The sequence below is a fragment of the Chelmon rostratus genome, chromosome 18, assembly GCF_017976325.1.
Source record: "Chelmon rostratus isolate fCheRos1 chromosome 18, fCheRos1.pri, whole genome shotgun sequence".
Lineage (NCBI taxonomy): Eukaryota > Metazoa > Chordata > Actinopteri > Chaetodontiformes > Chaetodontidae > Chelmon > Chelmon rostratus.
This window is the reverse complement of record NC_055675.1, coordinates 6411384-6426950: the sequence shown is the minus strand read 5'-3', so window position 1 is coordinate 6426950 and position 15567 is coordinate 6411384. Positions and strand designations below refer to the sequence as shown.

The window sequence follows — 15567 nt, the reverse complement described above, 5'->3', positions numbered from 1 at the left end:
CAGTTTTTTCACGTTGATCCGACAAAAACGTTTGCGGAGGTATGTTCTCATGTCCCAAGAGCATGTGATCCAATTACAAAAGTAAACACAAGGCATATTTTGAGTATTAGCAATTTTCTACAAATTACAGACAGGTATGATAATCGCAAATGTATACTGTTAAAGCCTTGTCTCTCCTTTGGAATGTCATGGTTGTTTTTCTAGCATGATCGTGATATTTTTCCATCCTCTTACGGAAACAAGTGACTTATACAATCAGCAGAGATAGCTTTGCCTTCACAGGGAGAGCTTAAAGCAAATACAGCTGAGACACGGGTGAGCTGCAGCACTGTAACTTGTGCGATATTGAGCCATTATGAGTTAAAGGACACCCTCTGCCAATGGCAGCTTAACATCTGGTTAGCATTTCATCTGCTGGGTGACATTTGTTCAAGGAACTATACAGATGAATGGGGGGACTTTCCAAGAAAGAGGGATCATTTCAGACCTTTTTTTAATTTCGCTTGCAAAGTTGTCGTGAAGATATTTGACCAGACTGCTGGACAGTTTGTTTCAGTATGAAAAACAGCAGAACATTCCCAACTGTATATCACTCTAATGCACTCTCAGAGCAACAGTGAGTTTGAAATGGTTGAAACCTCAATACTGGAAGGATTTCTAGTTCTGAAGATGAAAAAATGAAGAGTGGCATCTCTTTGCTGTGTCCCAGACTTGACTCCCACTGTAAATTTCTAACAGGGCATCATTTTCGGCCGAATGTTTTCCACAGCTTCATGTCCATCTCTTCCAATCACCCACTAACAAAAACCCAGCGTGGACTCTTCAAACACTAAGCACACAGAGCTGGAGCATGATGTGCCTGGCTGCATTTGTGAGGGCCTCCTCCCTTGCACTGCCAGTTAATGTTAACTCACAGCTCGCAGTTGTTCCACAAGTGTATGCATGTCAAGGTTGATAAAAATCAAAATCACTGCACATTTGCGTGAGTGACATGCAAATCACAATGACCTTGTTTTCTCAAAGCCGTCAGGATCATAGTACAAAATATCAGAGAACTGTGGGTTGTGCGCATGTAGGTTCACAACCTAACGAACTGACAGAAAGGGCTGAACGACCTGATCAAGACTTGGACTGGATTTATTTTGATATTCTTCATGTAACTGGTTCTCAGGCCTGCCTGATCATTCCTCTCCCGGTATTTCAAATAAACCCATCTCTGAGCCGTTCCTCAAATAAGCAGGGCAGGACCTAACGATGCACCTCGCTGACACCAGATTAGGTTGCTAAACTCAAATACAGTGGGAAAAGGATCATGAGTAGGACTGACCTGAGAAACTGAGATTTCTGTTGGAGATTTAGAATAGCCTTGGCTGCTCAGAGGAGGTCAAAGACTTCAAGCATCCATCCAGCTCTTGTTCTTAGGAACATAAAATCCCTGCATTTATGACATCATTCCTTACGTTATTCCATGGGCTAGTAGGCATGGACGGTCCTCTTGAAGAGTCAAGTTCCTCTCTCTCTCTCAGTGAAAACTCTTGAATGACTACTAAAGCAAACCCTAAAGTTTAAGTCAGTGAAAACACTTGTCCCTGTGTTGTTCTGAAAGTGGTTCCACTCAACTTAACAGTCAAATTTGGCACACAAGTTTTTTTGTTTTGTAACCAAACATTTCACCATGACATACAGTTGATCTACAAACAATCTTCATCCATGCAGGACAACGAGAATCCCACTCTGTGCTCTATCTGTTTTTGTGGACGTCTGGGCCATTATACACTCACTGGCATTTCCCAGGTGGAGTGCATGGCACGCAACCAAAATGACTAAATCAGAATACCATATTGTTCATTAAATACAAGGAGGGGAGGAAAACCTGGCTAAAGGCCTCTGTCATCAGATAAAGTATTTCAATTAGCCAAGGGTGCCAACTTTAGTGGTTGCAGTTGGTGAATGGGGCTAATTACTTGTGCACTGATCCTTGCAAATGACTGTTCTTGCTATTTCATTTTTTCAAGAACTCCAACAGTTACCAAAAGATGGTGGGGCCCTGAGCCACTGAGGTGAGCTAAGTATGCAGACTTTGCAACACAATATTTGACCTGTTCATTTTTTGCCAACGATGATTTGTCACATCTGACTTTCTGCACATCTTCTTATTCCTAAAGAACCTGCGACCTAACAGCAGAGGTCTCAACTCAAATCACACAGTCTGGACATGAGTCACACTGAAGACTTGAATCAGATGACTTTGGCAGGGGTACACTAAAAATACACGACTTCATACGACATGTCATCTGATCATGTCTAAAGACTTAAGTGTAAGCCGTTCCGAATGACCATACCTGAAGGCAGGACATGATCAAATATGGAGATAACACACTCTTCTCTTCCCTTTAAGGCATTCATTGTGTTGCCCTCATTAGTACAAAAAAAGCAGCCGAGGTAATTGTGAAAGACCCTTGCTACTTTCTCACTTCAACATACCTGCTCCGAGAAGTAGGCGTGCTTGTCCGATGTTGGAAAGGTGTTGGGGAGGACGATTCAGATGCTGTTTTAGCCTACTGGCACCTTTAGACTTGATAAAATGCATCTATTCAAGTGTCCCAGTAAGCCACAACAGCGTGACCGTGAAAATGCCCAACTTTATAGCAGAAATAAACATGTTTACAGCCTGGTACAAAAAACAGTTTTGTCTCTGAGCTAATTGCTCTGTTCATGACAACTCTATGGGGGGTGACTTTTTATATAACTTACCTGTTTAAATTATATTATGGCTTAAAGCTGTTCACAATTATGGAAAGGGATGCTTTTAGTGACAGCTAACTGTTGGGTTTCAGCAACCAGACTTCAGCCTCAGTTCCACCCTCGCTCCATCTCTTTGCCAATTTTTGGATTAGCCGGGAGTTTGGCGGAGTCAGGCTCTGCCAAGATTGTGACATCCGGAGCTATTGTCACAGAGCTTCACAATTACTTTTCAGGAACTTCTGGGTGACATCACAGAGACGGTGTCCATGTTCCAGAGTCAATGGAGGAAATGCGTGTTTGTGTTCACACCAGAAGACAGACGAATAATGACTTGTTTAGGACTTGAAACATAAAGTTACACTTGACTTAAGACATGACTTGAGACTTACAAGCAAAGAGGTAAGACTTAGTTATGACTTGTAAAACAATTTTCTCCTACCTCTGCCAATCGGCTTCTACATTCACTACATTCATTGGGACACTGCAAAAGGCATGAGACAATAGAGGAAAAGCAGGAAAGGAGGAATCTCCATTAGAAACGGATAGAGGCTCTTTGTCCCGAAGAGCTTCACATTTTCTGAGACCATGGTAAACTCAACATGCCACAGCCAACAGGCTTGGTTATGACATTTCACTGAAGCATACAAACTCTATTTTGCCGTGGAGCTGATTGGCAGTCACCGTCAGTTAGCTGTTAAGCAGAGAAAGCTATAGAGTCTAAGCTAGACATCTCCAGGGTCTCATTATAAGCCTCATTCGCCAGCAGCTCAGACTCTTATGTCTGAGTGCCCAGGAGCAGCAACAGGGCCCACTTCATCAGAAGCAGCCAGGGATACATTCTTCCTCCACTAGGTCTGTTCAGGGATGAATAAGTCTTTGTGACGCGTGATATATTGTAGAAGTGACAGCCTGCCTCAAATCCATTTACAATCAAGGGCAAAAATCACCATGTAGTTTCTGATTCGGATTTAATCCCAAGCAGCACCACACCTTTATCTCATAATTACCCACAAGGAAATACACAGGGATTATATCAGTTTGGGTAGGATTTAGAGGAAAAGCAGGGAGAACGCCCATGCAGTGCTTACCCTGACAGCCATCCAGATGCTGGATTATACAGCTAGAGAAGTGGAACTGAAGACAGGCTGGGGCAGATTCCGGGTCTCACGTCCATGTTGCATCGGATGTAGTAAGGAAGTGATTCCCAAACGGGGCTCCCTGTAGCCCAGGGGTTACTTCTGCCTAAATAGTTAAAAATCAAGATTCAGTTAAACAATATACGCCCATATTGAGTCAGCTACAGCAGTTGAAGAGTGTGGAATGTGAGAAAACTAGCGAGCAAGCAGAAAAGTCAGAAAGAGTTAACTTGCTAACTTGACATTAACCAAAAAATTGTTTAAATAAACAGCAACAGGTAATGGATAAACAGTTTCAATAAAATCTACTAGTAAATGGTTGAAATACAGCTAATAGTAATGGATAATGATAATGGTTAGCTGATGATAGGGTCAGGGTTAGCTAATGTTGTGCTAACTGAATGCTAACAAACATTAGCTAATCATACATAACTAATCCACCAGTATCTAGGAAAGTGAAAGAACGTTAGCCTACCTTTGTGTCTGTGTGCTGCGACATTTTGAGTTTTGAACCTTTTTCTGTGTGTTTTGTGTGAGTTCAGAAGTTCCTTCCATCCACAGACATCCGCAGTAAACAGCCAGCGGATGACACTCTTACCCATAAGGTTAGTTAGAGATCCTGAGTAGCTTCTGTTTAGCCTTCCACCGTTACACATATCAGCCTACAAAACATGTAAAACGTCTCATTTTAACGTCTGCCTAATATGTGATATATGGCCAATTTGCTGTTCATTGATGTCACATTCCCATTTCTTGTAGTTGAAACAGTTAGCTACTAACAAAGCGGTTTAAACTGCTACAATAATAGGTAACACTAATAATAATAATTGATGAATGGTTTAAATAGCTGAAAGTCATAGATAATTTGTTACAATATTTAGCTAAAAGTATAAAATGGGTGGTTGGAACTGCTAAAAGTAAGGGATAAATGCTGAAATGGCTTATTGGAAAAAATGTTGAAATAGCTAAAGGTCAAGAATCAACAGATTAAATAGTTGGTAAAAGGTTGAAATGTAGCTAAAACTAATCGATAATGACAGAGCTAGCAAAAAGTAAATATGAATAGTTAAAATTGCTATAATGGATAAATAATTAGATACCTCACAAATGATTGGTTAAACTAGTCAGATTGTGCTACTCCAGGTAAAGAAAAATTGTAAAGTAAAAACATTATAGTAACAATATCCACTTATATATTTAGTGTGTTAAATAACATCCACTTTTAAAATCTGTTTAAATAGACATACTCTTACCATGGTAGGTGGTGTCGATGAAGTGCTACTGGACTTCATCTGATAGGGTTGGATGGGTTGAAGTTGAGTGTTACTCATCACCCGTTTCAAATTAGGGCTAAAAAATGACTGCGGAAGTTAAGATTTCTTTTTTCTTCTTCTTTTAACACAAGACAACTTAATGCATTCAAAGCACAACCTTCCAAGTTTTGTTCCAAACTTGATTTAATTAGAAAAAATTAAATGAAAATAATACAAGTCCTTAATCATCTGCACAGTAGCTAGAACACACACAACAAAACAATTAGAAAGCAGTGAATACATTTTTAATAGACATCCTTTTCAAAAGCTCATCTATCACAGAAAACTGAAATAAAATTCAAAAGGCACACGCAACATTCAACAATCAGGAGATGAACAAAAAATGATTAAGCAACTATGAGCTGGATTGATTTTGGTGAATAACAACCATGGAGAGCTACTGAATGCTGACCTAAAAACCCAGGATTTCTAAGTGATTCTTTCTTTAAACAGCAGATAATAAATGAAATTACTTTCTAGTCAGTGGGGAAAAAAACTGAAGTAAAAAGTCATTTTGTTCCAGTTAGATCATGTATGTGTAAATGTATGAAAACAACATTTTATTGTTCAATAACTGTCTCTACCAGTTACCTTATCGGAGCCTCCTTGGTGTTAAAGAGGGCTTCTTTAAAAACATACTACCCTATGGAGCAACCATCAACCAAATCGACACAACAGTCAAAAAACACATACTTTATTTCAATTGCTGCAACAGGGGCACTAAAAACAAACTGCAGAGACACACACGGGCCCCCGAGTTCAACTCACTTCGATAGAAAAGATTCTCATTTAAAAGTCATGGATAAAATGAAAGCACAGGAGAACATATGGTGGACGAAATGGTTTGGAACACAGCCTTGCGTAACTTTGTCCAGCCAACAGAAAAAAAGGAACACTTATTAGATTATAAGAGCACAGTTTGGTGCGGCTTTCCAACCTTTCAAAATATAGAACATTTCATGAACTTTCAGGAATAAATACATAAAAAAAAAAAAAGAAAGACACCATCCTGCCCCACCAAAAAAAAAAAACAAAAAACAAATTTTCTATTTTACGGTTTCAACTGTGACATTTTGAGATTATGGGATGTGCAAGAAAAAAAAAAAAACTTAGTAAATCTTCAGAGAAAAGCAGTGACAACACACACATCAGTCAACACAAACACACGTGAGCACTCAGCACATACCCGCAGTCGCTCACTCTCACTCACACACACACACGCACGCACGCACGCACGCACACACACACACCGAACAGAGCACGCTGTGGCTATTGATTAACTCGACTGATTTCACGACACATTGATAAACTGACAGTGCAAATTTTCAGACGGCTGCAGAAAACTAAAATAAGAGCAAAGAAGATACACCAACAGGACAAGCTTTCAGACATTTTCTACAATTCTTAAATGAATTCAGTGTTGGATCTGCTCTTCCTTTTTTTGTTAAGTTTTGGGATAAAGATGGAATGAAGCTCCAGAAGCCGATGAGGAAAATAACAATATTTTTTGGACTGAGCACTGCTTAGAAGAATTAAAAAAAATGCCTTTAAACAATTATTAATCATTTTAGGATTCCTGTAATTTGACCTTCTTTGTCTTAACCCTTCATTTAAAAAAAAAATGTTTAAAACAATAACAGGTTGTTCACTACATAAAACACTCTGGAGCACCATTTTCATAAAAATGAACTGAAACAGAATTATGATCCAAGAACAAAAATTAGAAGCAAAAAGGTGATTCTGGCCGTTCTAAAGGCAGCAATCTTGACTGGTGGCACTAAGTTTGGACTTAAATGTAGACACGAGTCAATCCAGTCAACCGACTACAGTGCATTATGATGGTGTTTCTCATCTATGGGGTTATTATGAATGACCTCTGACCTGTCGCAGGGTAGGTCGGGTCACCATGGTCCACTACACCTGTACGATGTGAAATGCTTACTTTCCAATGTGTGTGAATTCTGTCAGGAAAAAGAAGAGAAGCCTGGAAGAAGCAAAAAAGATAAAGAACACTCTGTTCACAGGCTTTCCCTTCTCTTGTAGGTTCTCATCCCGCAAGGCTAGTCAAGTGTTTTTGACGACACCCAGGTTTTACGGTACCTCACAGTCCTTTGGGTTTGTCAGAGTTCTCAAAGACTCAGAAGTTTCCTGAAATGAATCCAGTCACAGGATATGGAAGGATATTGAAGTGTCTGTTAACTGGATAGAAGGAGTTAGAGAGTTCCTGCTCCTGTTGCTTTGTCTGTTTTTTTCTACTTCACCATTCGGCATCCCCAATGGCTTTGGAGAAGACATAGTCTCTCCCATTCAGATTCATGATCCCGTCCTTCAGGTGGAATTTCCATTTGTTCTTACTTCTGTGAATCTGGGGAGTGAAGAGAAGGAAATGAATGTTGTGGGCGTCAAGGACAGATGGACACTGTTTCATCTTACAGCAGACACAGTCTCTAATGTCTTTAACCCATGCAACACTGCAGGGTTCGCCAATAGTTCTCTATAAGGACTGAATTAGTATCAAGTAGGGTTGTAATACACTTAGGGCTGTATGATACTGCCAATCAAACACTGCACTAATATCCATTAGTAAAGGCTCCCACATACTGAAGGACTAAAAAGCTTCTTTCATATTTCACTTAATGGAAGCTTTTTTTTACTCAAAACTGACATGAAACAATTTAAGAAGCTCTTTTGTGGAGGAACTGTATGGGGCAGGGGAAATTATAACACTAAAAAAGTGACAGTATTAAGCCGAAAATTCCATTAAGTCCTGTGTAGTCCGTTAAGCTGCAGCTTTTGTTTTAAGTTTACATAGTGTCTGAAAAAGTAGTTTTTTAATCGCTGAATGAAAAAACTATATGCTAATTTGTGCCTCCTCATTGCTTGTAGGTGTACGTGAACGTCAGCCCTGATGAGTGCAATAGACTGGTGACCTGAAATGTAAAAAAAAAACAAAAAACAAAACAAACCCTCATCATGCTAAATTTATCCATACAGATTGACTTTGAGATTGAGTTTGAGATCATTTCTTACCTTGTCATACTGGCACACCACTACATTCTCTGTATCAAACAGCTCCTGGTCCTCTTCATCACTGACATCGTCCCCACTGTTCAATGGCTCCTGGCGAGGAAACCAAACAAGTTCAACAATATTAAACGCTCTAAATGTGCAAAAGCCTCTGAAACAGAATTTCTGATGGAGAAAACATGAAACACACAGATTGGCTGGCTGCAGCGACTTCAGCGTCCCATTGATTTTGTTGCAGAAATGCACCATTAAATGATCCATATGTATTATCTGGGGAAAAGTTGTCATTATACAGAATGAGATCTTTTTCCTCAACAAGGAAAACACTCATTGCTTTTTTTGGTCAGTTGAACTTCCTTTTTCAAACACTGATGCACTAACAGCAATTCTATTTTAATTATTTCTGCCGATCTGTCAACATCCACCCCTGCAGTATGGCCACCGGTAAACAACACACAAACGACATTTGTTCTGTCTGTCTGACTTCAGATTTGACAGTTTCATTTCCTCCTGTGCCCACCTCTTCCACCTGCCCGTCCTCTCCCCCATCCTTGTCCTTCTCCTCCTCATCATCTTCATCATACTCCTCCTCCTCATCCTCGTCCTCTTCTGACGAGGTGTCCCCGGTGCCGTCCACCTGCAGCATCATGGGAGGCTGCTGGGCCTGAGGCTGGGGTTGAGCCTGGGGCTGGGCTTGCTGCTGGGCCTGGGTCTGTGGTGCAGCTGCACCCTGGGCCTGCTGAACCTGCTGGACCTGAGCTGCTGCCTGACCAGGCTGCGACGCCATCGCAGTTGCCTGCATCACCTAATGGGAAGAGGGCCCCAGAAGACTAACAGTCATTGTCAGGTCATCAGTCTAATTAGCCAGTCAGTGTTAAGAGAACAGCATATATATATATATATGCATATGGGATTTAGAGATAATGAAAAACACAATTCTAAATCAAGCTTCCCATCCAACTTTGTGCATACTCAGGGTAATATTAACACAACCAACTCACTTCAGTCCAAAATAGACACTGATGTTGATTAATAGTATAAAAAAACTAAAAATGGCAGGAAATATGACAGAAAACAAAATTATGCATTAAAGTGCAGAGCAAACTTCCAGAAAAGGGCCATTAAATCGGTAATGAAGGAACTGAAGAAATGCTGACCTGTGTATTGCCTTGGACTTTGTTTCCTGAAGCTAATACAATTTGCTGCGGCTGGATGATGACTCCTGTTTGCTGGGGCAGAGGAGCCAGGACCTGCACAAATGGTAAACAGGAAGAATCCACATTTCACAAAAGCTCTGAGATAAATATGAGTGCATTGTCGTGTTGTAATTTTCAAGCAGTGGCACTGTTTTGTTGAAAAACAGGGAAAACTGTTTTCTGACCCATCGTATAGTGATGTCTTTTAACTGCATTCTAGTTTTGCTGGTTCAAATGGGGACATCACTGATATAAAGGTCACGGATAATATTTCTGCAGGAAAAGGGTGACGGTTGAGTCGTCAAGTGTCCTCCTGATTCCCCATAATTATTCTATGTTTCTCGTGGCAATAATTTTTTCCATAATTTAATTACTTCTGTAAGTTGGTTCTTCTGCTGCTTTAACAGCAGCCAGGCAGCCAAACAGTGTTGCTATGGACCAATTAGACACTGGATGTTGATTACTATATAGTATGAGCTGATTGCTGTTCTGAAGACCAAAGATTAACAAGACACATGCGGCCATGGTGCACTTCTAGCCCACTCCGTTTCACACTTTTCAAAGACCTTACCTCCGTTTTCAAAGCGTTGTGGTTCTATCTTTGTAATGGGGCGTACCTGTTGTATGACCGGTGCCTGCACGCCGCCAGGCTGCATCTGCTGCTGCAGGAGAATCTGCTGCTGCGGCTGTTGGATGATGTACTGGGCCCCATTGGGAGCTCGGACCACCTGCAGGATCTGGCCTGAGAGAACACATAATGGAAGGGATGTGAGTGCTTAATTTGGCAAATCTGAATCTGGGATTATTACTTCACAACCTGATACACAGATTTCCAAACTTTACCTTGGCTGGTGATGAGCTGTTGGTACGGAGTGACCCCTGTGGGCAAAGCAAGAGTTGCTGCGGTAGCTGCTGCACTCTAGAGGAGAAGAGGAGAACACACATGAGGGCCTGAAAGGAGGCAGCGAGGCGAACACTCTATTGCGCATGCGCACACACGGGCGCACGCAGACACACACAGACACAGCAAGTCCACAGAAAAAGCCATAAAGCAGGGTTTTAGGGGTCAAGAATGTGGAAAACGAGACTGTTAAAGTTTTAAGGTTGTCAAGACGTAAATGCTCAAAAAGCCACACACACACATATATATATATCTGCCTTTAGTGTTAAGCGCATTTCTCTAGAGAGATTTTAACACATTTATGAAATACAGCACAACATCTTCACGATTAAAGTACTAATATTCCTATTTCCTTGGCTGTCGTGATAAAAGCAGCCTCTAATCATTTGCATTCATTCATTTTATCTGCCAGGTTTGACGGTGAAAGGTTAGAAATTTGCAAGCAAAGCTTAAAAATGGTGTCTAAGATTTTTTTTTTTCAAACAACAGTACAGATGCAAGCCTCGACATTAACAGATGGCTGGCCAACAGAACTGTGTTGTTGAGAGCAGGATGTACAAAAGGAAGGGAAGTGGTGACACTTAAACTGATGAAGGAAAGGGTGTCGATGTGCGAGACACAACAGGGGCACATAAGAGGATGCATCATCTCCAGTTTTATCTCTACAGTAATCCAGGAACAACATGCCAACATGCTTCCCATGCCCCTCTGCCCCTCCATGTGTCTGTTACTAGACCCGGCATCCTGCTCTGAGAAAAAACCTTGCAGATAAAAGCCTTGGCTGCCTGCTAAATATTTATGTGGAAAAGAATTCTTGCCTTTCTCCCAATAGAAACAAACTAAATTAACCAAGTGTTTGTACGTTTTTGAGTTTGAAGTCCCACTGCAACAAAATAAGACATCAAGCTGATCAGCTGAACAAAATCCTGCAGGGCCTTGATGACTGCTAATCAACAATTGTTGTCAGTATGTCATGACTAGTTCTAGGCTACAGTTCTTGGTTTGCTTGCGTAGTTGCGCTAGTTTTTTAAATACTCTGTAGTAATTTTTGTTTTGACACACAGGCACCTCTGTCTGGTGTGAAAACCACGACATGAGCACATCTGCAGTGACAGTGAGTGTGGTCACATATGGTGGCAGTGTGAACAACAGCAGAACACATCACATTTCATAAGAGTTAACAACACACTAACAACTTCACTAAGTAAGGAAGTTACTGTAAATCTGTATTCGGTGGAGGTCAGTGATTGTTGCATTGCACCAAACCTCAAACTATGCTTTACTTTAAATGTACATTATCTACTTACCATCCCTGTTGCACTCATGTGCTGTAGAATCTTGGAATCCTGAACAATGACTTGCTGCTGGGGAGCTGTGGAGAGAAACATGTTTAAGTGGTAAGCTAATGTGGCCCAAAACTACCAATAATACCATTACAAGAAATTGGATTAAGCAGGGAAAACTACACTGTGAACATTGATTTAGCCAAGTCATTTACTTTACTACTGGCTCTTAAAATCTAATCTGGTAGCTATGCATAATTAGAAGCAATCCCTTTAAGAGAGTTTTCCTTAACCCTTGTTTTCAGTGGGAAAAGAATGCATGACTTGTTCAAATGGACATTGTTGTGATGGTCAGAAAAGGTGTTCACAGGTGTTAGATCTTTAGCTGTTGCTGTTGACCACCACAGTGTGGTAGTGCCCGTGCTGACAAACCTTGCTGCTGCTGGGGGGGCAGGATGACTTGCTGGGCCTGTGCCGGCTGGGCCACCTGCTGGACTTGTTGGACCTGCTGAACCTGCTGCTGCTGCTGTTGTTGTTGCTGCTGCTGCTGCTGCTGAGCGGCCTGCAGGGCTGCCTGCTCCTCAGTATGGAAGCCCTCCACTGCCTTCGACTGCAACAGCTTGTTTTCCCATAGCTGGAGCATCAGACAGAAGACAGAGAGGCACTATTTATCAAGTGTGAAGCAAGGTCTCCCCACTTTTAATAACATCAGGTGATGTACCACTTTCATTCAGGCAATAAAAACCATCCAGGCCACTCTCACTGAGATATATGTCATTAATGTAAGCAGGACAAATGGTATATGTGCAATCACAGCAAAAAGCTTGAAACCAGCTAGTCCCTCCACTACAGTGAACTAGAAATTGATCGAGTGTTACTTCCCCCAACAGCGGTTGTACACAGGAAAAACAAAGCTGGGGACAGTTACCGTTTTCAGCTCCAGAAGCACTTGCTCATCCACCCCCTCATCCAGGAACAGCTCTCGCACCTCGTTGATCACATCCTCAATCACAGACTTATATAGTTTAGGCTATGAGGACACAGGCACAAAAAGGGGAAAGAAAACACAGTGTCACTGCTGGGTTTGCAAAAGAATGCACTTACATTTAAGGAGACAATAAAAGAAACAAAAAGATCAATATTTACCAACTGGGAGTTACTTTTACACAGAAATGATGGTGCATGGTATTCAGAAATATGTTTAACAGAAAGACAGCACTTACTAACAGTGCTCAACAGCTGATCTAACAGCATGTATTACAGATGATGTGTTAATTCATTCAACTTTGCCTTGACAAATAAGCATAAATTACTACACTATGGTAATATCTGCTGTACAGCTGTTGTATAATCATAGGTAGCTCCACTCTGAAGCTGGTCCATGCTAAATAATCCCTGGTATTTGCAACATATATCGTCCGCACAACACTGCGTTGTTTGTTATGCTAATCGATAAGAGCCAGGTTTATGTACGTTTGTCTGTCACGACCTACAAGGTAAACAGTGGATCCTTCGGGGTACCGCGGCGTGCATGGCACACACCAGCAACAGCCGCATGTCGCTGCTCCAAAGAACTACAACGACAGAGCGGCCGGCGCCAGAAGAAAGCGGAACAATGTGCATTTAAAGGCGGCGGACACGCAGGCCACCGCACTGCGCCGCATTGTCCCCAGTGTCCGCAGCACGGACGTCGGCCTCTCCTTCCCTCCCCCTCGGCCTGTCTGCTCCACTATTTAAAGCACAGTCTGGTGTTTATATGTAGAGCCGGTGACGTAGCGTCGAGTAGCACCTTCCCATCCCCGGCAGTCTATATTAGAGAGCCAATATGGCTGTATAAAACCAGGCGGCAGAAAAGAGGAGGGCCAGAACCGGAGCGAGGGGAGACGTGGAAGCCATTTTACGGAGCGGCAAACTGCGCGCTCGACAATCCCCGTCGATTGTACGTTATGTGGCGGAATGTGAAGGTTATTTTCGGTTTAATATCTCATCAGTGCTCAGCTCTGACTAAGTAATATGGCCTTGGAGCGGGGCAAAATTGTTATGAGATGGGTAAAAGTGGTGGTTTGGGACGGCTATCGTGCCTTCTGCTCGTGGAATGGTGGACAATGATGACTGAGCGTTGACGACTTTCGGCTAAAGAGACTTTTAATTCTCCCAAAAAACAAGTTTAACTTGTTAATTCATTCGCAGTGGACAGTGGCTATGTGCTTTGCGTACATCTCCATTATAAAAGCTACGTAAAATGAGCAATTTAGCTATTTAACGTTAACGTTACAATTTGTCTTTTCAAAACCGACGCATCGACACAGGCCAAGTCTTGATCGTTAACTAATTAAAGTAATTCCAGAAACATAAAATACCGATAATCCATATCTTAAATGAATTTGTCCACACACAAAATGTCAGAAGCCTCAGAGAAACGAACATGAACCAAGTGTGGAAAGCTTCAAACTGACAAACAGCCCATAACTTACACCTTAAAAATTGCATTTTCATCATAAACCTTACACTTCGACACAATTTTCATTAACTTTTAATTTTTAACGAAATACAGCTCCTCGAGCAGATGGTGTTCTCTTAACGGACAAGCCAGTTAGTTTCGAAAACTGATTAAAATGGCCGATTGACTGAACTTAAGTATTCATTTTATTTGATGTAACAGTGAAGTGTTTGTTAAAGCAGATTCATTTTACTGAAATACATAAAAATCAGCTCGTCGACAGCTTTCCATTAAGGTTATCGTTACCCCCATTTTTCCCCGCTGACAGTCCTTAGAGATTGATCCTTACCACTGGGTTAGGGTTAGCCGAGCTCGCCATTATACGCGTAGTGTAAAAACCACACGGAACTAGGCGAGAAATAGAGCCAAAAATTACGAAAAACGACTTAAAACAACTGGGAACGATATCTTAAAACAGCCGGCATCACTTTTGTAAATAAAACACAGTTTTAACGGTCTTATTTACAATCCCGGGCTGCGACTCCCCAGCCGTCCTCCTTCCGTCGTTGTCCTGCTTTATATACTGAGCGATGGAGCTGCGAGTGCGCGAGACATAGGGCAGGGTCAAGTCGCACGTCGCGCGAGATTTCGTGTGGACTATGATGACCAATCAATACAGCTGCTGTTGGGAAATGTAGTTTAAATGTGATAAGCGGAAAATTAATGCGCACTGATCGCATCAGTGATATAATGCTCAGTGATCTTGTTTAGTGAATTAGGGCAGCTGTGAATATGACGACCCATATACGGAATTAACCACAACCTTCCAGGAGCCGTCATTTCCACACACTTGTAGATAATTGGAGACAACATTGCCTAACAATGACATGGTAGTAGATAATGTATGTGCATAACAGCTAAGCAAGTAGAAACCCCAAAGGAAAACCTGGATCTCATCTTAAGTTTTATTATGTAGTATTTAGTCATATAAGCCAGATGGTTCAAACAGTGCAACCTGCTGCAAAATATGATGAGAGAGCATAAAGTGGGCTCCGAAACATCATTCTAAAATCTGTGGCCTTTGTCTCCATTAAGACTGTCGTCTCAGTCACTACACTCAAATATGTATTTGTTCTTCGGCCATTTGCCTTGAAGTGGTCAGAATTCACAGGAAATAGGCTATCAGCTATATTGAAAATATGAGCAATCCAGATTTGTGTAGCCAACTTTATGTGGTCTAATCCTTATTTAAAGTCTGCCTCCACACTTTTAACAAATGCCTCTTTTTAGCACCACAGTTAAACAATTTTTAATTTTCTTTATTTACAACACACAAAAATCAACATTTCTGCGCTATTATTTCTGCTTGACTCCACTACACTGGAATATTGTACTTACTCAACAACTTACTCAACAACATTATGCTTTGCAGATTACAATTTAACATACAAACAACTTCATTAACTCATAAAATATATTCCTTTTTTATATACTACTACTATCAGTACAAACAGTATTTAAAATGA

The 15567-nt window shown here is 41.3% G+C and overlaps 1 protein-coding gene across 1 annotated transcript; it reads right to left on the bottom strand.

The window, feature by feature from the left end:
• Nucleotides 1–5330: 5330 nt before the first annotated feature.
• Nucleotides 5331–14607, bottom strand: gtf2a1 (general transcription factor IIA, 1). The gene is made up of 10 exons (XM_041958558.1): nt 14391–14607; nt 12530–12631; nt 12034–12235; nt 11626–11690; nt 10261–10336; nt 10035–10159; nt 9379–9471; nt 8742–9026; nt 8225–8314; nt 5331–7559 (listed from the first exon to the last, which is right to left on the bottom strand). The coding sequence occupies exons 1-10, from the start codon at nt 14418–14420 to the stop codon at nt 7452–7454; spliced, it is 1176 nt and encodes a 391-aa protein (XP_041814492.1). The 5' UTR covers nt 14421–14607; the 3' UTR covers nt 5331–7451.
• Nucleotides 14608–15567: the final 960 nt, after the last annotated feature.

What these genes read in the sequence shown, in the direction of transcription:
- gtf2a1 (XM_041958558.1), bottom strand. Translation starts at nt 14,420, where the DNA reads ATGGCGAGCTCGGCTAACCCTAACCCAGTG. An exon ending in ACATGAGTGCAACAGGGATG is followed by an intron (nt 10,337 to 11,625) that starts GTAAGTAGATAA and finishes CTTCTCCTCTAG; the next exon opens with AGTGCAGCAGCTACCGCAGC. An exon ending in TGGTGTGCCAGTATGACAAG is followed by an intron (nt 7,560 to 8,224) that starts GTAAGAAATGAT and finishes TTCACTCCCCAG; the next exon opens with ATTCACAGAAGTAAGAACAA.